We start from the raw sequence: 24,386 nt of genomic DNA, 5'->3' as shown, positions 1-24,386 counted from the left end.
ACTTTGAGTACCTCGCCAGTCACCCATTACTGCATCCGCAGTGGCATGCCGGCACCTGAAGACTCCGTATGGTATTACCCCCGGCGTCCCTGTCCTATAGGGTCTCGGGTTAGTTCCCCTCCCAGAGCGTCGCTCCTCCTCAGGAGCCCTCCACGCCTTTTTTTTCTTTCCGGAGGGCCCCCGGCTTCCCACGGTTCCATCCCGCTGACAGCTCACTTTTTCCAGCCGCTTCATTAATCAAGGCCCCCGGCCTTTACCTGGACTAGGCTGCATCCTCTCCTGCCCCCTTCTGGCTTTCCAGGCTTTTTTCCTGGCCCCTCCCCGCTCCTCTTGGCTTTTTGGAGGGGTCTCCTCCGCCCTTAAATCATTCAAGCGCGGGCTTTAGCCCAGTGGGTGGAGTTTTGCTTTAACTCCGGCTTAAGGGCCTCCATCTTGCCAGCATCAAGGATCATCCCATACAGCCTTCCTGCACGCTTCTGCAGCTGCTGCAGAACCCCTTCAAAGACACAGCACCTGGGGTCCGTTAGGACAGCCTCCGGCTGGCTGTTTTTTCTTTTTTTTTCGGCTTCCAGGCTAGCAATGCTGAGAAGTCCCCCATTCCCAGCCCACCTTTGGTGTCACCACGTATTTTTTGTGCGCCCGTCAGCCTGACCCCTTTTGTGCGCAGTGTCTGGTCTCCAGGCTCCCTCAGGGCTCCCTGTCCCCCCTTTCTGCATAGGCCCCTCCTGAATGCATCCCTTCTCTGTCCCAGGCCATAGGGAATCTAGCCCTCCCAATCCATGGTGGAGTTATTGTACCGCTTGCCTTCCCAAATGCGGCCGCCTCTGCCCCCCAGGGACTCCTCTGCTAACGGGGTACGCTCACGCTCAGACACCAGGTCCCATTATCGACCTCGGGTTGTCTCAACTACATCCTGCTCCTCCTCTGTGTCCTCGGGTCACTTCCAGGACAGAAATCTCTGCTCTCATGCGGCAGCATAGGCCCCCCCCCCCCCCCCAGTGGATATCCTTTGCTTCCTGCCTCGGTCCATATCAGGGGGCAGAGTCCAGTAGTGGCCTGGGGTCTCCCCTCATAGGTCCCGCTCCCCCCTGCATCCTGGTTTCCTCCCAGGACGGGACTACTGAGGGAAACGCCTCAGGTTTCTTCTGCCTTATCGGGGACTGCTCTGCACAGAGTCTGACTCGGAACAGAGCATCAGGTGGTCTTCCACCATACAGAATCTCTCTGGGTGGTCAAAGATAAATGTCCACTGAGGAACCTCTCCTCTCCAGGGTTGGTATCCTCTTTAGTGCATTTTCAGATGGCACTTCCCTGGTTGCACAGGTAATTATCCACACAGGTAAGTCAGCTTGCCGCCTCTCCAGTAGGTGGTGCTTTACACACCACCGTGTTTAGCACGCTGGCCCATCTATGTGGTGTCCCAGGTACCTACTCCTTCCCTTTCACAGGGGGTACTCGTACCACTGCCAAATGCTGTATCTATCTGGCAGACTTTCCTGGTTCCAATGTATCTCCTTTTCAGCTGGAGTAATTTCACTATTACCAGGGGCTGTATTCAACACACCCTCCTAGTCGTAGAGTGTTCCAGGCCACTGTATTACTTCTCCAGACGCTGTAGCCAATACACCATCCTGGTGCTAGTGTGCACCATGCAACCATATTACTCCCTTATCAAGTGGAGTACCTGTACCATCTTTAGATGCTATAGCCATTTCACCTGTCTGGTTCTAGTGTGCACCATGCAGCCTTATTTCTCCCTTTTCAGGCGAAGTACAGATGCCATCTTCAGATGCTGTAGCCATTTCACCTGTTTGGTTCTAGTGTGCACCATGCAGCCTTATTTCTCCCTTTTCAGGCGAAGTACAGATGCCATCTTCAGATGCTATAGCCATTTCACCTGTCTGGTTCTAATGCGCTCTATGCACTATATTACTCCATTATTGGGCGAGTACCTGTACCATCTTCAGACGCTATAGCCATTATACCTGTCTGGTTCTAGTATGCACCATGCAGCCTTATTTCTCCCTTTTCAGGCGAAGTACAGATGCCATCTTCAGATGCTGTAGCCATTGCACCGGTCTGGTTCTAGTGTGCACCATGCAGAGGTGGAGTACCTGTACCATCTCCAGATGCTGTAGCCATTACACCTGTCTGGTTTTAGTCTGCACTACACAGCCGTAATACTTCCTTATTAGGTAGAGTACCTGTACCATCTCCAAATGCTGTAGCCATTGTTCCTGTCTGGTTCTAGTGTGCATCCCGCAGTCATATAACTCCTTTATCAAGCGGAGTACCTATACCAGTTCCATATGTTGTAGTCATGTCTCTACAGCATGTTGCGGTATTTTCTCAGTCCAAAAACCGTACAGTAACTAAACTGAAGACATCCTGATGCACACTGAACAGATTGCTCTCCATTGAAAATGCATTAGTATAAAACTAATCTTTTTTTTTCGGTATTGAGCCCCTAGGATGGAACTCAATACCGGAAAAGTTTAACGCAAGTGTGAAAGTACCCTTACCCCATTTCATGGATGGAGTACTCACGTTGTTGTTACTGCCTCTCTGCTTTGTTTTCACAGAGGTCCATGGCCCAGTCCTGGCGGAGTATCTGGATCACCACTGGATGTTCTATCTTGCAGGGATAAGAAGTATTGTGAACACCAACCGCTACTGCAGTTTTCAGGTCATCGCTGGACGTCTTCTCTGATATGGCCGTGACAGGACTAGTGAGCGCAGCACACCTACTTGGTGGTTGGAATTTTCCGCTTCTCACTCTGGTATCGGACATGGTCCCGTAGTTCTTCCATGGTCTGGGAGTTCTTGGTACTCCCTTATGTTCTCTGATTAGTGTGCTAGATGACAGAAGTGCTGTTCGCTTGGGCCTTGCTGTTGTCTGTACCTGTCAGTTTCTTCCCCCTTCCTTGGGGGTTTCATTGTGCTCTGCTGGTATCTGGTTTCTACATGTCGGTGTAGTCTCTCCTGGCTACTCCAGGCAAATTCTGCATTCTTTTCTGACATATGGATGTCTGGTGATTTTTTTTTTATACAAAATCCAGGGTGCTGTACTTGCCCCTTCCAGGGCAGTGTTATACAGTATGCTAGTCACTACACTTGGGATAGTTGGTTAACTAGGGCTGATGTTTTTTTCCCTATGGTGGATACATTCCATTTTTCTTTTGATAATCTGGCTAATATTGTCCTCGTGTGGTTCAGTTCTGTGGACCCTACTTGAGCCTCTGACTGGGTATTCCTGCTTGGTTCTTAGACCATCTAGCTACCCTGGCCTTTACTGGCCGGTTCCCTCTGGGGAAGCTACTCATGGCATCTCTGACCGCAGATGCTCTGTATGACAGCTGCTTCTTTGGGCCCGGTTTGGTTCTTTTCTCTCCTGGGTCCCCATAGGCTTGTTTCCCTCTTGAGGTTCTAACCTCTATTCCCGTTTCCCCTGGTTCAGGTCCTGGTACCTCGGAGTTGTTCCTCCGGTTTGCAATTTATATTCGTTTTGGCCACTTCTGGAATGGAGCTTTCCCTCGATTTTAAAACTGTTCCTCCTTAGGCTGTTTGGAGTCCTCTCTCTTCTACTCCAATATCTCTCAGACGAGTGTGTCTCCACTTGTATTACCGGGGCCTGCGACTGGTTCCTCTTTTCCTGATGCTTCATGTGGCCAGGGATTCTTTAGTCTTGCATTTCACAGTGATGTTTTGTTCCAGTTTTTCTGAGGCTCGATTTTCATCTCCTTTGTACGGGACGCATGTCTTTACGTTCCGTTCTCCTGGCCATTACTGAGGACCCCCTCCTCCCCCAGAGGTTGGCTGCTTTTTCTGGCAGGATGGGGTTTCCACCTTCTCCTAGGATGTTTCTCTTTTCCCACCTGCCTTGCAGTGGAAGGAGGCTTGCTCCCTTCCCATGGTGAGTTTTTGCTATTCTTTCTCTCAATCGTTCAGCCTCCAGTGCTTCCTTGTTTCCTCTCTCCCCTGGCCTTCACATGGTGTTTGCCACGGACAGGCCATGTTTTTGTTCTGAGACAATTTAGAGTTTTTTCCTTGCCAGATCCTCTTACTGGTCGGGTTCCCTTGCTTCCAGGCCTTATGGTATCGCCTTCCTTTTGCCGAGGGGTGGTCCACTGAGTCTTCCTTTAGCTTATCTCCAGGAAGTTTTTTTCCAGTTCGGGACTGCTCCTGTCCATTTACCAGGCATTTTCTCTTCCACCTGGTCCCCTCATAGTCTAATTTTTCTTGTTGGATCTGTCCTCTTATAGATCCTCCTCCTGGGACATCCTTCTATATCCAGAGCGCTAGGTCATTACCAACAGACGCCTTCCAGTTTGTGCTGCTCTCCTGTTTCTTCAGGGGGAGCCCTGGCTCTTCCAGATCCTTCCTCGGGCTCTCTAGTGCGCACTTGTTCGACTCTTGGTTCTTGTGCTTGACAGCTAGCCTTACTCCCTATTCTCTAGCTTCTTATTTTTCCCACCTTGGATGGAGCTGGGTGTTTTCCCTTTATACCTTCTTGCATATGGCCTTTTTTTTTTACCAGGCACTTGTACTTGGGATCCTGGCGGTCTCCCATAATTTTTCTCTTTGGACTCTTCCTGGTCCTGCAGCCTCTCGGCTCACTTCCTTAGTTTTCTATCTACCATTCATGCTATGGCCTCTCCTGGTCCTGTTGGGTCACATGGTTCACCTGCACCTGTGCGCCCAACTTTTTGCATGAGATTTACTTCCCACCCTCGGGGACTGCTTTGGGACGTCCCATGGTGCTGTGTCCCCCAATGACATTAACGAGAAAATTGGATTTTTGTACTCACCGTAAAACCCGTTTCTCGTTCAATTCATTGGGGGACACAGATCCCACCCTTTGTTTTCATTTTCTTTGTCACCGGACTGCTGCTCTTCTTTCTTCCCCGGTCCAGGACATGTTGGTTCTTTGCTTTTGTTTCTCTCTCCTGCTATTGGTACAAACTGATTAGCCTAGTGTCTGTGGAGAGGGTATAGCCCACCTGGGCGGAGCCAACCTTTTTGATATCGAGTGTGGCCTCCTAGTGGTAGCTGGGCGTATACCCATGGTGCTGTGTCCCCCAATGATTTGAACGAGAAACACATTTTACGGTGAGTACAAAAACACAATTTTAAAGTTATTACCACAATACCACATAAAGTGACACATGTCAGATTTGCTAAAAAAGGCCTGGTCCTTAAGGTGAAAAATGGCAGGGTCCTTATGGGGTTAATATGCCTTAGGTTGGAGACCGATTCAGTTGCTCATTATGTCTGCAAAAACACGAGTAAAAGACAATTATAATAAGTACAAATGAGGGACTGATTTTAACGTATTTCAAAGAAAAGTGCTGTCCAGGATGGCTCTTTCATAGGAACAAGTCCCTTTTGGGAATCAGGAGACAGGCATGAGAATGATCCTCCTCTCAGGACACTGCTCGTTTTGAAAGAGCAAAAGTCATTTTCATGACTTAGAATTTGGTGTGCCTCTGCGTGAGCTTACCTCTATAGCTTCAAAGTAGCAACTTCTTTTCAAATATTATGTGTATTCTTAGATAGAAACCAAGGAGGCACTCATCATCGCAGTGAACAATCCTCGTGTATTCGATAGCAAATGAATAACATAGCTGGTGCGGACAAACGTACATATAACACATGCTCCAGCTGACTGTCTGTAGGTTTGTCGGCCACAGCCTTGTCATCCAGTCAGTATATTTCTGACAGATTCATTGAAGATTTTTCACTACGATGTAGAGTCCCTCCTTGGATTAAATTTACAATTATTCAGACTTTTTCCATGTGCATTAGCAATGTCAGTAGTGTGATAGTAGGCCCACAACCGAGACTCATTCTCCTATCGTGATACAGTACAGTATATAGGTATGCAAGCATTGCCACCGCAACTCTTATTTATTTTCCTTTTCATTCAGTATGACTTGGTATACGGAAGGTCAAGCAGAGTCACAAAATATTATAAATCACGAAACTGCCTTTGGCTCTAGCATTCCATAGCCTGGCATCATAAACATGGTGCATGATTCACGCAAGGGATTCGCTTAATTGATAGATCCAAAATGCAAGAAATCAATAGAAAATGTTTAGTTTTATTCAAAGGCCATAAACTCGGCATGGCTATCAAGATGCGGTTTGTAAACCATGTTTTCATGGTCAGGGTCTGGAATACAATTCCGTACTGTTTTCACAACGCAAGAAGGAATTGGACGCCGGTTGCCAATCCCAAGTATCCATGTATCCAGGCAGTGAATGACCTGTACGCTGCCTTTCTTTGAAGTCTGTGGAAAAAAAGATAAAAGAATATTGTTAGTGGAATCAACAAAACGAAAGAGGGATGTTGAAACCACAATTACCATTTCAAAATTTTAATTTGAATCCTAATGATGTTTTTATTAAATATGCATAACTCCCCTTACCGGTTTTAACAGCTACTAGCAGGGTCCCATCAGCACCAAGCAAAAACACTTCACATGGTCCCTCCACCTACACTGTGTGTCCGCTTTACCCTTTCAAAATGCACTTCTGCAGCTCACGAGGTGATGGACTGCCTTTACGCTGTAACTGCACCCCCTGTCAACTCCACCGTCCTTTTCCTATTTCCTTGCAAACAATGCCAGACATGATCTGACCATCTTACCAGACGCACAGACTAGCAGACTCCTGCATCTCCATGCCATCCGGATATATCAGATGGATACTTTTCTTGCCTGCAGGGCTGTACCACGCTCCCTTACTACAGCCTCCATTCAACCGATTTTTATATTTTACAAGACACAGCAGAATGGAATACTAATGTCTACTAGACTATTCCATACTGGTTCTTTGGCTGTATACTGACTTATAACAGCCAGATAGAGGGCAAAAGAACTATTCATAAGATTAGTGTGTGCATCTGGAGGTTCACTGGTGTTCATAAAAACCGTAGATGATAAACCGGTTTTGAACCCACCCGTGGACAATGCAAATCATCTATTTAAATAAATTTAAGAGTAGTTTGTGTTAGCAGTCAGTCATTCCATTATCGGTTTTGTTTATAAGAAAATTTAAAAACACACATGGAATCCCTCTAGAGTCATTCCATTTTGTTTGGTCTAAAAAATATATATGTGCAGCATAATGGATCATTCTGGTTTATGCAGACAGGACTCTGTTTTCTCACTAGTATAAGGTAAAACAGACGGATCCATTATGCTGGTCAATAGACTACAACAACAACAAAACATTTGTAAAGCGCTCTTCTCCCGTAGGACTCAAAGCGCATAAGCTTGTCTCAGATCGGTACATAGTGATATGTACAGGGGGAAAAAGTTATGTGATCGTAAATGCCAGGCTAAATAGGTGGCTTTTCAGTTTTGATTTAAATGTGTCCAGGGTTGGAGATGTCTTGATTGCATTTGGCAGGGCATTCCACAAGGTAGGGGCAGCATGATAGAAAGCTCTGGCTCCAAAGGTTTTTAGTTGAATTCTGGGGGTGGTCAAGTTATTGGATCCTTTTGATGTGAGGTGTGACACAGATGCAACAAAACCTTCAGGTATCCAGGGCCTAGGTCGTGTAGGGATTTGAATGGGATTTGACTACTGTTTGATCGAAACGGAATGTTTCAAAAAGGCTTACGTTTCGCATTCCACCAGGAAAGTCATTATATTCCGTTATAAACAGAAGCTATATCAGAATACTGTAACCTTAGTGTAAACTTGCCTAATACATTACCTGCGCAATTCAGTGTTCATGATATGATGGCAGTCAGTCTATAGAACAGAATGCAGCTTTTACTAGGATCACAAAGCGCTAAAGCCGTAAAATGCATGGTAATGCATAGGCAGCAGCAATGGCAGGTAGTCCCTCCGCAGCAACAAATAGCTGCTGCGGAGGCCAGTGGTCAGACTGCTGTACATTATAAATAGATGTATACCAATGATATGTCGACAATGTTTTCAAAGGAAACAAGAAAGTGCACAGAAAAGAGAAAAGCAACTCACCTGTTGACATCCTTTTCAGCTGGTGTTGTTTGAACTTGTCCAATTGTCCTTAAAACAATATTTACTGTGTCCTCTCACTGACAAAAATGTCAAAATACTCATGTTGAATAATGCAAGTAAAGTCACAAAGGTAGGGTTCCACATTGAGTAAATTTGTTGTCAAGAAATAGCCAATGTTGATCGGCATCTGTGTACAGTTAGAACAGGTATAACAATTCAATACCCCTGTTCGCTGTTCTGTCTCCTCCAATGGAAAGATAATGTAGTTGGAATTTTGGCTCAATAGTGGATTTGATCGAAAGCATTCTATGTCAGATGCATCACCAGGATATTTTAGCTTTAGTTCGTTTAACAAGCTCAGCATCTATAAATATATATATATATTAAATTTAAAATGTATTATTACTTTATATAATTTAAAATACTATTAAAATAATAAAAATTTTGGGAAATTAAAGTGCTTACTTTACCTCCTCATCTGTTTCACTTCTTTGTGCTTCAACATTTTGAATTGCAATGTTTGGCAATAATAATGGTTGGTTACAATTGGTGTTGGTGTCAGTGTCATCATTTTCAAATAGTCTTTTCATTTTCTATAGGAAATATGTCATTCTACATACGTCCATGTTACCACAAAAAAATACACTAGAGACTGACGTAATTATGGCCACAACCAAACAAATATGCATAGAGGTTTAGGGAGGAAAAGCCATTTGTACAGCCTGATTTAGGTGGTTCTTTCTTACCATAATTGGCGGGATTGTGTTCCTATATCCCACATTCTCCAATAAAACGCCAGACGTTTATATGGATTGCCGAGGACAACAGTGTCGTCTATTATAATAGATATGGCTGGATGTTACGCTTATGACCTCATCCTGGCGTATCTTGGTAACGCTTGTGTAAAAGTATGCTTACCACTAAGTTAAACTATCATCCTGGACATAGCAAGACAAGATGTCATAATTAGTATTGACATGAATGGAAGAATTGTCTGTGCTAATTCTTAGTTCTAAGTCCTCATGTTGCCAGGTGATTTCTCCATCAATCTTAAAATTTGTTTTTTATAAATATGTAATTATTAACGTATAATTTTAAAATTGTACATGAGTCATAAGATACTTAAAATTTCACTAACAAAACTTTAAAAAAATGCTAACAAGTAATCTATTGACATGATTAAGATCCGTGTCAGTTATTATATACATAACCTGTGCAGGCCTTTATTATGCCAGGGCGCTTCATTGGCAGTTCGCGAAGACTGTTCCTCTGCCAAAATAGGCAGCAGGTTATGCTACCACTGATGTAAACTGTAGAAATAGCTTATTATTGTTGAATCACACACCTACTGTCCATTACACTTCATAAGTGCCAAGTTCAGCTTATATATGGGCTAATTTTATTATAATACTTCATATATATTCCTCATATATTAGGATCTTGGCAATCCACTGTATGGAGAGCATGAATGTGCAATAGTTTCAATGTCACTGTAGCAAAAATTGCACCCATAACTGTAAAGTAGAATGCTATAATAATTGAACAGTTAATTAACTCACTTACAGATTCTAGGTGTACTGAAGTGGATGGTCGCATGTCCTCCGACTCAGACAGTTTTTTCTATAAAACCCTGAAAAAAGAAAGATTGCATTGAGTTAGACTATACAGAACATATAGAAAACATAAGTAATATTTACAGCCCTTTTTTGGTATATTAATATATATCGAAACACACACACTAAGTGAACAGTGGCCCCCTCCTTTGATTTAAGTGTGCTCCTCCTTGCTCTGTTTCAAAGTGCTGCCATATGTTCCTTGTCTCTGTGCCACCACTGCCGCCTCCCGATAGCCCATGTGACAGTGCCCAAACACCTTTATGCATGTCTCTGTGCCAGCGCCATAGCCCAAGTGACAGTACCCAAACACCTTGATGCATGTCTGTGTGAGAGATTGCGCCACCCTTTGTCACTTTGATCTGTGACATTGATTTTACTGTAGCCTATATGCAGCACAAATTTGTATTGCTGCAGGTGCCCCCAATCTTTTAAGGTATACATGACCATCAAACCTGAATGGTTTTCCAAGTCTTGGATGATTTATTTTGAAATATCGTCCCCCATTATGGCCTTTCTATAATGAACCAGAATAATGATAGCTCCTTTGTCATAGATGACCTGTGTTCCGTGTACCTTTTTATTATGTAGAGTAGGTTTACCCAAATGCCTCCCCAGTGGCTGGCTCTGTGCCGTGCCTCCGCTCCAGCACCTTCGTCCTCTGCCTGTCAGGTGAACACGCGCCACTCACTCCGCTCCTCCTTTCCTTGGCGGGCGAGCGATATGCGCAGAGAGCTGGCGCATGCGGGCTTCCTTCGGTGAGACTGCTGCAAGGACACTGCGCGGGTCCAGACGTGTGGATCCAGGGCGCATGTGCGAGATTACGGCGCACTGGGGGAAAAAAGCGGACAGAAGAGGAGTGAATAATTAACAGCGGCGCTGGGCTCCAAAAGAACAGGCGCGGCTGGGCTCCAATAGCCAGAGGGACAGTCTTTTGAGCTCCTTATGAAGGTTAGGATATGAATAAAAGCGATTTTTAGGAAAAATGACAAGACATGTGGGGATAAGTCTAGTATATTTTTATCTAGATCGAGGAGACTGATGTGATGATATGAAAAGCAAAAATCTGGCTGACAGAATCACTTTAAGAACAGAACCGATGGACAGAACCTAATTTGTCCAAGATAAGATGGCTCCACGCTAGTCATTTGTGTTTTAAATGGGTTATATCATAAAAAGCATTCTTTATGCATCCACAGAGGACCCCAAGTGCCCTTTGTGAATGGAGCTCTAGTGTGTATGCCTGTCTATCATTGCCTGGTTTAACAGTTATTTTTCCTTGTGCCAGACTCCATTTAAAACCCTTTAAGACAAAATTACCTACATGTACGTTATTTGCATGTAGGGAATGTATGGAGCAGGCTCATAGGTGGTAATGCTGGCCGTGTAACAGAGCTGACAACTAGCCGTAGTGTTCGGGATTGAATAACTCCCAGACAATCCAGCTTAGATGCCACAGTCAATAGCGATCGCTGCATCTTAGTTGTTAGACAGTTGGAGATGGCTCTGTCCTCCAATCAGACCCCCCCATGGCAAAATCACAGGGTTTTAGTCTATGGTATAAACGATTAGAGTATCATATCCTCAAGTACTCTAAGGAGACTAAAAATGATTGTATGAAAATTACTAAAAATGTTTTTTTTTTATATTTAAAGCCCAAAGATATTGCAAATTCTAATCACTCCCCTTTTGCAGTTTTACATACAGGTGAAACTCGAAAAATTTTAATATCATTCGTTTATTTCAGTAATGCAACTTAAAAGGTGAAACTAATATATGAGAGACTCATTACATGCAAAGCGAGATATTTTAAGCCTTTATTTGTTATAATTTGGATGATTATGGTTTACAGCTTATGAAAACCCCGAATTCACAATCTCAGAAAATTAGAATATTACATGATATCAATTAAAAAAGGATGTTAAATAGAAAAATTTAGGACCTCTGAAAAGTATAATCATGCATACAGTGCTGCCCATAATTATTCATACCCCCCTGGCAAATTTTTACTTAAAGTTACTTTTATTCAACCAGCAAGTAATTTTTTGACGGTAAATGACATACAGTAGGTGTCTCCCAAAAGATAATAAGACTATGTACAAGAGGCATTATTGTGGAAAAAAAACATTTCTCAGCTTTTATTTACAATTGAGCAAAAAGTGTCCAGTTGGCGTAAAAAAGGAGAAGCCTTCAACCCAAAGAACATGGTGGCGGGAACCTAATGCTTTGAGGTTGTTTTTCAGCCAATGGAGCAGGGAACCTAATCACAGTAAACGGCACCATAAAAAAAGAGCAATACATGAGGATTCTCAACGACAAAATCAGGCAGTCTGCAGAGAAACTTGGCCTTGGGTACCAGTGGACATTTCAGCATGACAATGACCCAAAACACACAGCAAAAGTGGTGAAGAAATGGTTAGCAGACAACAACATTAACGTTTTGGAGTGGCCCAGCCAGAGCCCAGACTCGAATCCCATTGAGAATCTGTGGAGGGAGCTAAAGATCAGGGTGATGGCAAGAAGACCCTCCAACCTTAAAGATTTAGAGCTCATTGCTAAAGATGAATGGGCAAAAATACCTGTGGAGACATGCAAAAAGATGGTCTGCAATTATAGGAAGCATTTGATTGCTGTAATAGCCAATAAAGGCTTTTCTATTGATTATTGAGAAGGGTATGAATAATTTTGGACTGGACACTTTTTACTCAAATGTAAATAAAAGCTGAGAAATTTTTTTCCCCACAATAATGCCTCTCGTACATCGTCTTATTATCTTTTGGGAGACACCTATGTCATTTCCCATCAGAAAATTACTTGCTGTTGAATAAAAGTAACTTTAAGTCAAAATTTGCCAGGGGTATGAATAATTATGGGCACTCAGTACTTGGTTTGCCCCCTTTTGCATCAATTACTGCCTCAATGCAGCGTGGCATGGATGCTATCAGCCTATGGCACTGCTGAGGTGGAAGCCCAGGATGCTTTAATAGCAGCCTTCAGCTCTTCTGCATTGTTCGGTCTCATGTCTCTCATCTTTCTCTTGGCAATGCCCCATAGATTCTCTATGGAGTTTAGGTCAGGCGAGTTTGCTGGCCAATCAAGCATAGTAATCCCATGGTCATTGAACCAGGTTTTGGTACTTTTGGCAGTGTGGGCAGGTGCCAAGTCCTGATGGAAAATGAAGTCACCATCTCCATAATGCTCGTTCGCAGAAGGAAGCATGAAGTGCTTCAAAATCTCCTGGTAGACGGCTGCATTGACTCTAGACTTAATGAAGCACAGTGGACCAACACCAGCAGATGACATGGCTCCCCAAATCAACACAGACTGTGGAAACTTCACACTGGACTTCAAGCATCTTGCATTGTGTGCCTCTCCATTCTTCCTCCAGACTCTGGGTCCTTGGTTTCCAAATGAGATGCAAAAGTTGCTATCATCAGAAAAGAGGACTTTGGACCACTGAGCAACAGACCCATTTTTTTTTTTCGTTAGCCCAGTCAAGACGCTTCTGGCGTTTGCTGTTCAGCAGAGGCTTGACAAGGGGAATACGACATTTGAAGACTATGCCCAGGATCCGTCTGTGTGTGGTGGGTCTTGATGCACTAACTCCAGCCTCAGTCCCCAACACTTTTGAATGGCTTTTTCCTAACAATCCTCTCCAGGCTGCGGTCATCCATGCTGCTTGTGCACCTTTTTCTTCCACACTTGTCCCTTCCACATAACTTTCTATTAATGTGCTTTGGGAACATCCAACTTCTTTTGCAATTACCTTTTGAGGCTTTCCCTCCTTATGGAGGGAGTCAATGATGGTTTTCTGCACAACTGTCAGGTCAGCAGTCTTTCTCATGATTGTGATTCCTACTGAACCAGACTGAGAGACAATTTAAAGGCTCAGGAACCCTTTGTGGATGTTATAGATTAATTAGCTGACTAGATTGTGACACTTTGAGCCTAGAATATTGAACCTTTTCACAATATTCTAATTTTCTGAGATTGTGAATTTGGGGTTTTCATAAGCTGTAAGCCATAATCATCCAAATTATAACAAATAAAGGCTTGAAATATCTCGCTTTGCATGTAATAAGTCTATCTCATATATTAGTTTCACCTTTTAAGTTGCATTACTGAAATAAATGAACTTTTGTACAATATTCTAATGTTTCGAGTTACACCTATACAAAAAATAAACAAATACAAATGATTGGTATTGCCATGTCTGTGCAGTTAACACCCTAACTGAAAAAAAACTAAAAATGCGCGATTCACCATCTTTGGGAATAAGGTATACAAATGAGCTCTTAACAAGCTCTGCCTCTAAAGCTACCAGATGTAAGGCAGCTATCCGATAAGTCAATGTTTGACCTTTTAAGAGGCCTTGAGACATGACTTAGATAATAATTAAGCCAGTACCTCACCTGCAGACAGCTGTTTCAGGGTGATTGCCCCTCATCAGTGCAGAGCAGAGAGAACTGTCTTAACTGGGTTAGAGGCCTAGATCAGGATTTGGGAAATACAATATCTCCTTATGTAGAGCGCCTTAAACAGTGTGAGGAGTCTTGTTGGCCAGGAAATGCTCCTCTGGAATTCTGGGATCCGATGGAGCATTGCCTGGCCATGCAACATTACGTTCATTGGTCACATGGCCAAGGAGCCGCCCATTCATTTCAGTGGTGCTGAGATGAGATACCAAGCACAGCCGCTGTACAATGTACGCCTGTGTGCTGGGTGAGCAGAGAGAAGGCTGTGTCACGAACCAGCGGGTGTGAACCCACTGTGCCACGTGTCCTACCTCCTCTAAGGGCGTTGTCTAAGTGAACCCCTCGATCTTCACCTTTCCCAAGGGGAACACCAGGTCGCTACCTCTTGAGGAGCCACTTATATATGTGCAGGAGGGCTAGGATTGGTCAGCAAGGTCACATGACCTAACCCATAAATCCCAGAGGAAACTGTGGAGCGGATCCCAGAACAACAGTATCTACACAGACAAAACCCAGGACTGCAGCGGTGAGTGGGAAGCACTGGCCACAGATGAACACTGCGCCCGGGACCGCGGTGGTAAGCAGTCCTGGGTGTTGGACCTCCACCAATCATATACTGATTACCTATGCCAAAAGTCTCAGAAAACCCCTTTAAGTGCTATAGGCCAACTGGGGTATTAATTAATATCCTTAAGCAGTCCTAGACACAAGGTTTGTTTATAAGTAACCCCTAAACCATCTTAGACTACCAAGAATGTTATTTTTTAACCTGTAGTCAATCCTAGGCTATTAGGAAAATTAGCCACTTAACCAACTAGCCATTAGTGATTCTTTTTTTTATTTTATTTTTTTATTATTATTCCCTACATCACAGGGGTGAGGACATTATTAATGACTGGTTATTCGGCATTGCAACACCCAAACACAAAGTGATAGTAAATGTTTGATACTCAAAGTGTAAGACATTCCTCTATAGTATATTAACCAGGGAGAGCAGTGTCTATGTGTACATGAGTTAAAGCACTATATGTAATCATTATATGACTTGTATTTAGAATTTGTAGGCAGCTTTCTGTTTTTGACTGAATCTACGACCCTCAGTTATCTCTACCTGCTCATCATGCCTGCCCATAGATTACACTAGGACACGGCAGGTTTTGCTTCCGGTCTATTAATCACTCAGAATCAGTCAGACACCATATAGGACATTCTAGATAAGTACTGAGAATTATAGATCTAAATAAAGCACCTGGGGTGAGATAGAAACTTACTATGATTCATTCCTTTTTTTTCTGTCTCTCTTTCACTCTGCACTTTCTCTTTCCACTTCCCCTCTACATAGACTTCTATAGTATTATGTAGAGAGCAGGCAGCCTGCCTTGGTCTCACAAGACTGATTTCTAGATGGGTTAGTTTAGGGAGGGGGTAACAGCAGGTAACTTTTTTTTTTTTAAAAGCCATTTTTCTTTGATAAGATATATTTTAGTCAGTACTGTTGATTTATTCAGAGTTGTCTGAAGGCCCAGTGATCATTTACACCAGTGCCCAGACCACTTGGAATGATATTTTTAAACAATATAAATAAATTTGACCACCATATTAGACCACTAGACAGCAAGAGGTGCACTGGGCATTGAGGGAAGTTGTGTCACACAGCAAACTTTATAACAAATAATGTACAGATATGACTTTGGGTAGACCAGGTCTCAAAGTAAACAAGGCAGTTTGGTGTCATCAGTAGTGTTGGGCGAACTTCTGTTTTCAAGTTCGACGTACTAAACAAGGTTCGGAATAACTAAGAATTCCGTTATGGATTCCACTACCATGGACCATAACTTATGGTCTGTGGTAGAGGAATCCATAGCGGAATTCTTAGATATCCTGAACCCGAAGCTTGTACGCCGAACTTGAAAACAGAAGTTCGCTCATACCTAGTCATCAGTAGATGCAGAGCTGTTAGGCTTCTTTTACATCAGCGTTTTTGCGTTTCTGGCAGGGATCAGCAAAAAAGCTATGATAATACAATCGGCTGCATCGGTTATGATCGGATGCAGTTGTATTATATCTAAAATGAGTAAGACGGATCAATGGGCACCGGTTCTGTTTGTTTGTTTTTTTGTCCAAGAAAACGGATTTGGCACCATTGATTGTCATTATGTTTCATGTTGGATCTGTTTTTATCAGTATCCCATGACGCACACAAAAACACTGCTTGCAGCACTTTTTTGTCCGGCATAGGAACTCAACCAAACGGTTGAGTTTTGGTGCATTCCGTTCAGTGCCGTTTTGTCCCTATTGACAATGAATGGGGACAAAACTGAAGCATTTTCCTCCAGTTTTGAGATCCTATTACTGATCTCAATACCGGAAAGGAAAACGCTGATGTGAAAATAACCTTACAAGTATTCCAATAAGATAGCAGCAATCTACCAGCCTGCTGCCTTATAAAATTTAATATTTTGTATTTTTAAACTTTATTATATGTTTTTATATTTTTATTGACCTGTATTTAAACAGTCTCTTAAAGGGAACCTGTCATCAACTTTATGCTGACCTCACTGAGGGCAGCATAAATTAGTGACAGAAATGCTGGTTTTAGCAGTGTGTCACCCATGAGCTAAAAGTCAGTGGTTGCCGAGAACCACCATCATAATCATTGCAGCCCAGGCCTTGAAAAGACTCTAATCTACCTGGGAAGAGTCATGGTTATTCATAATCTTCTGCACTCTTACCCACCTGCTGATGATTGGCAGTTCTCTCCTACAGAAAAAGGGAGAAAACTAAGTAGAAGACTGTCAGTCATCAGCAGGTGGGCAGGGAGGGCAAGAATTCATTAATAACCATGACTCTTCTCATGTGGCCGTGACTCTTTTCCAGGCCTAGTCTGCAATGATTGTGATGTTGGTTCTCGTCAACCACTTACTTTTTACTTATAAATGAAAGACCGCTGAAATCAACTCACCTGTCTCTACTTTATGCTGCCGTTAGTATGGGCAGCATAAAGTTGATGACAGGTTCCCTTTAAACTCCTGCATTTTCCATTGGCAGTCACTGGGTACGCCAGATGCACTTCAGGATGCCTTCAGACATCTTACCACTCGAGATCCTGAAAAATTTTGGACATCCGGCCAGTGGATGACAGAACGCAAAGGAGGATCAGATGTTGGTGGGTGACAACTGTATCCAACTATTAGAAAAATGTACAGCTTGAATAAACAAGAATGTTTTCTATTTTTTGTTTTTAGCACATGGCACAGAAACAGTGGCTTATGCCCAGACAGATGGCACTTACAAACTATACGGGTACAAATGGTTTACATCAGCCACAGACTCTGACATGACTTTGACTCTAGGCAGAGTGGTAGATGCACAAGGACACATTTTGACGGTAATTACTATAAACGTTATTATTTAGGGTGAAGCAGTACCTTTTTCTGCAGTGTTTGTGTATTTTTTACTGTGATTTTTGTAACCTCCCTAAAACTGCAACATTTGCTGTGATCATGAACAACAATTGCAACCAAAAATGCAACAGATTTGCTATAACAAGACCTCTTACCGACATCCACTGTACATGTACGTCAGAAATTGGGTCTTTAAAGATGGCGTCTGCCATTTCACACACCAGACACCCAGGCCTAATGTCTGCGATCAGTGGTAATTCAATCGCAGATATTTAACCCCTCAGATGCCACGGACAAATATGACCATGGCTTCTGAAAGTCTGAAAACCCAGAAGTGCACATTTGCTTTGAAAGAACACCTCCCCCGGGCTGAGATCAGGGAAGACGTTCCATTGCAGTGATAAGACAAAGCCTGGACTAGGCTTATTAGTGAAATATTTAGATTCAGGCCTGGAGGTAGCAGCACTGTATTGGAATGTACTGATCTTTGTATATGGTAGTGGATAAAATGCCATTACTTTATACAAATTGCAGTCTAATGATTGCATGTTATGGTCCAGTTGGGGGCCTAAAAAAAAGTTTTTGAAAATATAAAAATTCTAATCACCCCCCTTTCCCTAAAATAAAAAATAAACAATCAAAAAATGAACATCATAGGCATCGTTGTGTCAAAAGACACCAACACTATTAAAATATTAAAAAAATGTATCCCATATGGTGAATGGCATAGCGGGGAAAAAAATCTAAATGGCCGATTTGCATTTTTTTTCCCCTCACTTTACCTTCCCCCAAAAATTTAATTAAAAAGTGACACACTCCAAAATGGTAGCAATAAAATCTAAAGATTGGCCCGCAAAAAAATAATCCCTCACACTGTTCCATAGATTTAACTATAAAAAAGTTAGAGTCAGAATATGGCTATAAAAAGAAGAAATAGATTTTTCTTTAATAGGTTTTAAAAAAAAAATTATTAAAGCACAAGAAAAACTATATAAATATGGTATTGCCATAATTATACTGACCCAGAGAATGAAGGGAACAGGTTAATTTTACTTTAAGTGAACACTGTAAAAACAAAACCCATAAAACTGTGTCAGAATTGCATTTTTTTTTTCCAAGTCCCTCACATTTGGAATTTTTTTCCACCCTCCCACTACATCTTATAGAATAATAAATGGTGGCATTAGAAAGTACAGCTTGTCCTGCAAAAAACAAACCCTTATATAGCTATGTAAATGTAAATGTAAAAAAGTTATAGCATTGGGGAGGCAAGGAATGAAAAACGGAAATGCAAAAATGGAAAATCGCCATTGCAGGAAGGGGTTAAAGGGCATCTGTCAGCAGATTTGTACCTATGAAACTGGCTGACCTGTTGCATGTGCACTTGGCAGGTGAAGACATCTGTGTTGGTCCCATGTTAATATGTGCCTGCATTGCTGAGAAAAATGATGTTTTCATATATGCAAATTACCCTCTAGGAGCATTGCTGTTACATCTTCAGGCTCAGCTCTCTCTGCAACTGCTAAGCCCTCTGCACTTTGATTGACAGGTCCAGGTGTGATGATGTTTACATTGCCTGGCCCTGTAAATCAAAGTGTATAGGGTGTGGCAGTTGCAGAGAGAGCAGATCCTCTAGGTGTAACGGCAACGCCCCCGTTGCTCCTACAGGCTAATTTGCATATATTAAAACTTCAGTTTTCTCAGCAATGCTGGCACAAATGAACATGGGACTACACTGATGCATCCTACTTCTAACACATTCAACAGGTCAGCCAGTTTCACAGGTACAAATCTGCTGACAGATATTCTAATTGACAGTTTACCAAATTGTTTGATTTTCAGGGCACAAAAGGATTATCGCTTTTTTACTTAGATGTCAGAGATGCCAAAGGACAGCTAAATGGAATTCAGGTTCAGCGGCTTAAAGATAAGTTGGGTACGAGGCAGCTGCCAACAGCAGAATTGCTGCTTGATGGAGCGAAGGCCTTGCAGGTAAGTGTGTTTCTGGTCATTGTATTGTGATGGGGGAAATTCTCCAAATTATGTTGATAATGTGTTAGTGGCAGCTTTACAACCAAATGTGTGTTTTTGCCAGGCATATGGTATATTATTGCTGATTGTAATGGCACCCAGAATTCTCTGCTGAATATGCATCAGTAGAAGTCTGATAAATATGATGCATGCCAGTTATTACACTTCAGGGCCCACTTACAAAAGATTTAGGCTCCATGCACACGACCGTTATTTTGGTCCGCATCCGAGACGCAGTTTTCGCGGCTTGGATGCGGACTCCGTGTGCTGTCCGCATCCATTGCTCCGTTCCGTGGTCCGCCAAAAAAATATAACTTGTCCTATTCTTGTGCGTTTTGCGGACAAGAATAGGCAGTTATATTAATGGCTGTCCGTGCCGTTCCGCAAATTTCGGTACGCACGCGGACGCCATCCGCCACACAACGGTCGTGTGCATATGTAGCCTTATACAGTACATGAGGCATCTAGATCTGAATAGCTGTATCCGTGTTCCTTCTCATACATGCACACACGACTCTTACTGGCAGTCGTTTCAGTGATAAAAAAGTTACAGTAAATGTTTTCTCGAGAAAAACAAAAGCAGACAGAGCAAAAAGAGAAAGGGGGCAAAAATGCTGTTACTACAGAGAAAAAAACACAAATACAGCCATACACACAAGCACTAACAACGCACATTTGTACATGAAAAATATGGAAACATATACTGTAATGTTACTATAGGTTTCCGGTGTACACACATGAGTGCCCTGGTGGCATTTTTTTTTTTACATATTCTTTAAACAGAACCATAAAAAAAAAACAGAGATGATATCCTTAAAAATAAATGTTTAAATGTATTTATTTATTTAACCAGTTTGATTTGTTTTCAACAAGAATGTTCTCAGGTGGGCCATGACCCCATAATGACAACCAGAGCACCCCATTAACATTCTCATCCAATTTGTTTAAATAAAAAGAAAATAACATACAGGTGACATTGGTATAGGTGACAAATGAACGCCCCCACCTGTTCCTTTCCTGGCGTTGATCCGCAGAGATCAGCCTCAGGGAATTGTTTTGTTTGATGAAGCAGTGACTGACAGCTCCAGGAAGACTCCCTGCCAAGCTGGAAGTCCAGGAGACCTTTTAGACAAACCGGCAGGTTTGGCAAGTCTACTTTTATACATATGTTGCGCACAAAAAGTATACCGTTATATAAACTCTACAAATGCTAGTATTTGCAGCTAGCATTAAAACATTGTAAAAACATTGTGATCTGGATCCACTTACAGATCACATAACCCTGTAACAGAGCCAGTGCTTGTGCAATACTAGAAGCTGCAGTTCATCTCTATTTTGTTTGCTTGTCATGTTTATATAACACCCTGTGGTTACCAAACCCTGTAAGCAGGGTGTCTTATAGTTCTCACCGCACTGTAGTACAGTGCCTCCATCCAAATTTTGTTGGGATGTTTTCGGCAATGCTGGAGGGTCTTCATCTTCTGCCAGGGGGGCGACTTGGGAAACCCCAGTGCAGCTCAATACACACTCACATGAGATAGAACAGATAAAACAGATTTATAATCAAAAAAGCTTTTGGATGAGATTTTATTAAATATATGCTACAGATAAAAATCTATTTCCCACTTCAAAAAGAGGGACATTTAAGGACTACCCTTCCAAATGCAGGACACTAGGGAGATGGGATTCTAGCAGTGTAACTTGTTTCGCTCCAGCTCAGTTACATCCATACACAATCCTTTCATTAAGAGCAGTTGTGTCATATGATTCCAAGTCTGACTACCAGTCCAGAGAAAGGAGATCAGTCTGTCCTATGTGGCTGACTTCTTGTGACCTACAGGATTACATCACCTATCAATCCCTCCAAGCAGCTCCCAAACCCCTCCCCACCCAGCTTCATGTTTCTTTGTGTATAATGTGCAGCTGAAGATATAATTTCTGCCAAAAAGAAATAAAACATAAATTCAGAAATCTTGGGAGTTGTGGTGTGCATTCTGCATTGCCTGGGAGTGATTGACGCACGCATAATGAGAAACTGGGTGGAGCAGGGAGGTCCGTATGAGGTCTTTGTATGCCCTTGTAGGTGAGTCCATACAGTGATAACAGTAAATACAGAGTTGCACAGCTCCTATGACTTATATTTACTGTATATAGTGTGTTGAGAGTCATGTTTATCCTATGTGACAGTTTCAGTCTTTCTGCCTTGATTCTGATGAGTTTCTCCTTGTCAGCTCTTACAAACAGCAGTCAGGGAGAGCAGTGTGAAGCTGCATCTAATATAAATATATACTGGACTGTCAGATAGCAGAGACAGGCAAGTGAGTTAGGAGAGTTTTATAAGTAAAGGACAAATGTTCCATGTCACTGCAATATCACTTGCTGCCCTTAAATGGGGTGTTTCTATCTCAGACATTTATGGCATATCCACAGGATATACCATAAATTTCTGGTAGATGCAGGTCCATCCTCTGGGACCATTACATATCTTGAGAACAGGGTGTCTAGGTCCCAGAGATCTGACCTGTATGTATTGAACACTTCTGGCATATGCTTTGGATATCCTATACATTTTCAAATTGGGAATACTCCTGTAACTAGTTCGGTGAGTGCAAGCTTAGTGTGGTGAGACTCTGTCCCCTCTGTCTCTAAAAACCAGATGCATTATGGGGAAATACATGCTGCTAAGAGGCAGAAGGAGCCAAGATAGCAGTTGATACATTCCAGAACTATAAGGCTGGTTTCACACGGGCGTTGCGGGAACATGGACGATTTTTCCGCGCGAGTGCAAAACATTGTAATGCGTTTTGCACTCGCGTGAGAAAAATCGCACATGTTTGGTACCCAAACCCGAACTTCTTCACAGAAGTTCGGGCTTGGGACCGGTGTTCTGTAGATTGTATTATTTTCCCTTATAACATGGTTATAAGGGAAAATAATAGCATTCTGAATACAGAATGCATAGTAAAATAGCGCTGGAGGGGCTAAAAAAATGTAAAAAATTATGTAACTCACCTTAATCCACTTGCTCGCGCAGCCCGGCATCTCTTCTGTCTTCATCTTAGCTGTGTGCAGGAAAAGGACCTGTGGTGACGTCACTCCGTCCATCACATGATCCATCACCATGGTAAAAGATCATGTGACGGACCATGTGATGACCGGAGTGACGTCACCACAGGTCCTTTTCCTGCACACAGCTAAGATGAAGACAGAAGAGATACCGGGCTGCGCGAGCAAGTGGATTAAGGTGAGTTAAATCTTTTTTTTTTTTTTTTTTTAACCCCTCCAGCGCTATTTTACTATGCATTCTGCATTCAGAATGCTATTATTTTCCCTTATAACCATGTTATAAGGGAAAATAATAATGATCGGGTCCCCATCCCATTCGTCTCCTAGCAACAGTTCGTGAAAATCACACCGCATCCGCACTTGCTTGCGGATGCTTGCGATTTTCACGCAGCCCCATTAACTTCTATGGGGCCTGCGTTGCGTGAAAAACGCAGAATATAGAACATGCTGCGATTTTCACGCAACGCACAAGTGATGCGTGAAAATCACCGCTCATGTGCACAGCCCCATAGAAATGAATGGGTCAGGATTCAGTGTGGGTGCAATGCGTTCAACTCACGCATTGCATCCGCGCGGAATACTCGCCCGTGTGAAAGGGGCCTAAGGGTTACAAAGCATTATGAATCAATATAATGCTATGCGACCCTGTCCGTGCTAGGGAGGTCAGGACGGAAGCTTCTGCAGACACATGCTGCGAGTTTAATATGTTGAACTCGCTAATGTGAAACCAGCCTAATATTGTGGCTCTAGCTCAATTGTAGCCTGAGATATTTCAGGTTAAAGCAGGCCCCCCTTCAGCCAGCTGTGATCTCAGATGGCTAGTTATGATATTATTTATACCACACAGTGAATGCTGTAAAGATAAACCCCAGAAAACAATGTTAAATGTGCTGTTTTTTAATCATCCCCCAAAAAGAATTAATAAAAGCTATTTAATACATTCTACATACCCCTCCTACAAAACATCCAACTTGTCCACCAAGTTCAAGGTTTCATACAGCTAAATTGAAGAAAAAATAAAATAGTTATTGCCAGTGAAACACAGAGGGGGAAACTATTACTGTCTCCCCTGATGTGTCTGCTTTAGTAACTGTTTGCATCCCCCTTGTAATAACAATTCTGGATCATCTTATGAATCTATGATGTTCCATCCTGCTAGAAGTTATGATTTGATTACAAGCGGTTTGTAGTGATAATCCAGATGGGGGTTACCAGTTAGGAAGGGCAGGTGCCCCTGCAGAGTCTGATACTGTCTAGTCAGACTGCAGGGATATACCCCAAGAGCCAGTTGGACCTTCATTACAAACAGCTAGTAATTCATAACTAATAAATAAATGTCACAACACAGTCATAAGAATAGATGATCCACAATTGTTACTACATGGGGCTATATTTATTTTAGAAATAAAATCAACAATGAAAAAGTGACATTTTCAGTAGGGTTCTTCCAATTTCAATGTGACAGGTGGTTAAAGCGTCTTTTAAGGGGGTTTTGTCACTTCAGCAAGAGTCATTTATTATGTAGAGAAAGTTAATACAAGCCACTTACTAATGTATTGTGATCTTTTCCATGGTTACAGACCACCCTGCACTCCATCAGTGGTGGCCGTGCTTGCACACTATAGGAAAAAGTACCGGCCTCTCTAGTGGCTGAGACCGTGGGAGCGCACATAGGCTGGTGCTTTATTTCTATAGTGTGCAAGCACGACCACCACTGATGGATTGCAGGGTGGTAGTAACCATGGATACAAGCATGTATAATGTGATGGAAAAATGAATCCAGCCAGCAAAGGAAGCAATATGGA

General features: G+C 42.6%; 1 protein-coding gene across 2 annotated transcripts in view; it reads left to right on the top strand.

The window, feature by feature from the left end:
• Positions 1-24,386, top strand: part of LOC120988912 (acyl-CoA dehydrogenase family member 11-like) — a 195,788-nt gene that overhangs the window by 127,273 nt on the left and 44,129 nt on the right. For both annotated transcript variants that reach the window (XM_040416695.1, XM_040416696.1), the window contains exons 5-7: positions 17,129-17,246; positions 17,326-17,468; positions 19,327-19,476. In XM_040416695.1, the coding sequence (XP_040272629.1) occupies positions 17,129-17,246; positions 17,326-17,468; positions 19,327-19,476 (411 nt within the window). The remainder of the gene's footprint in view (positions 1-17,128; positions 17,247-17,325; positions 17,469-19,326; positions 19,477-24,386) is intronic.

Source organism: Bufo bufo, chromosome 2 (assembly GCF_905171765.1).
Source record: "Bufo bufo chromosome 2, aBufBuf1.1, whole genome shotgun sequence".
Classification (NCBI taxonomy): Eukaryota; Metazoa; Chordata; class Amphibia; order Anura; family Bufonidae; genus Bufo; species Bufo bufo.
The sequence above is the reverse complement of the archived record's forward strand: the minus strand, read 5'-3'. Positions and strand labels throughout refer to the sequence as shown.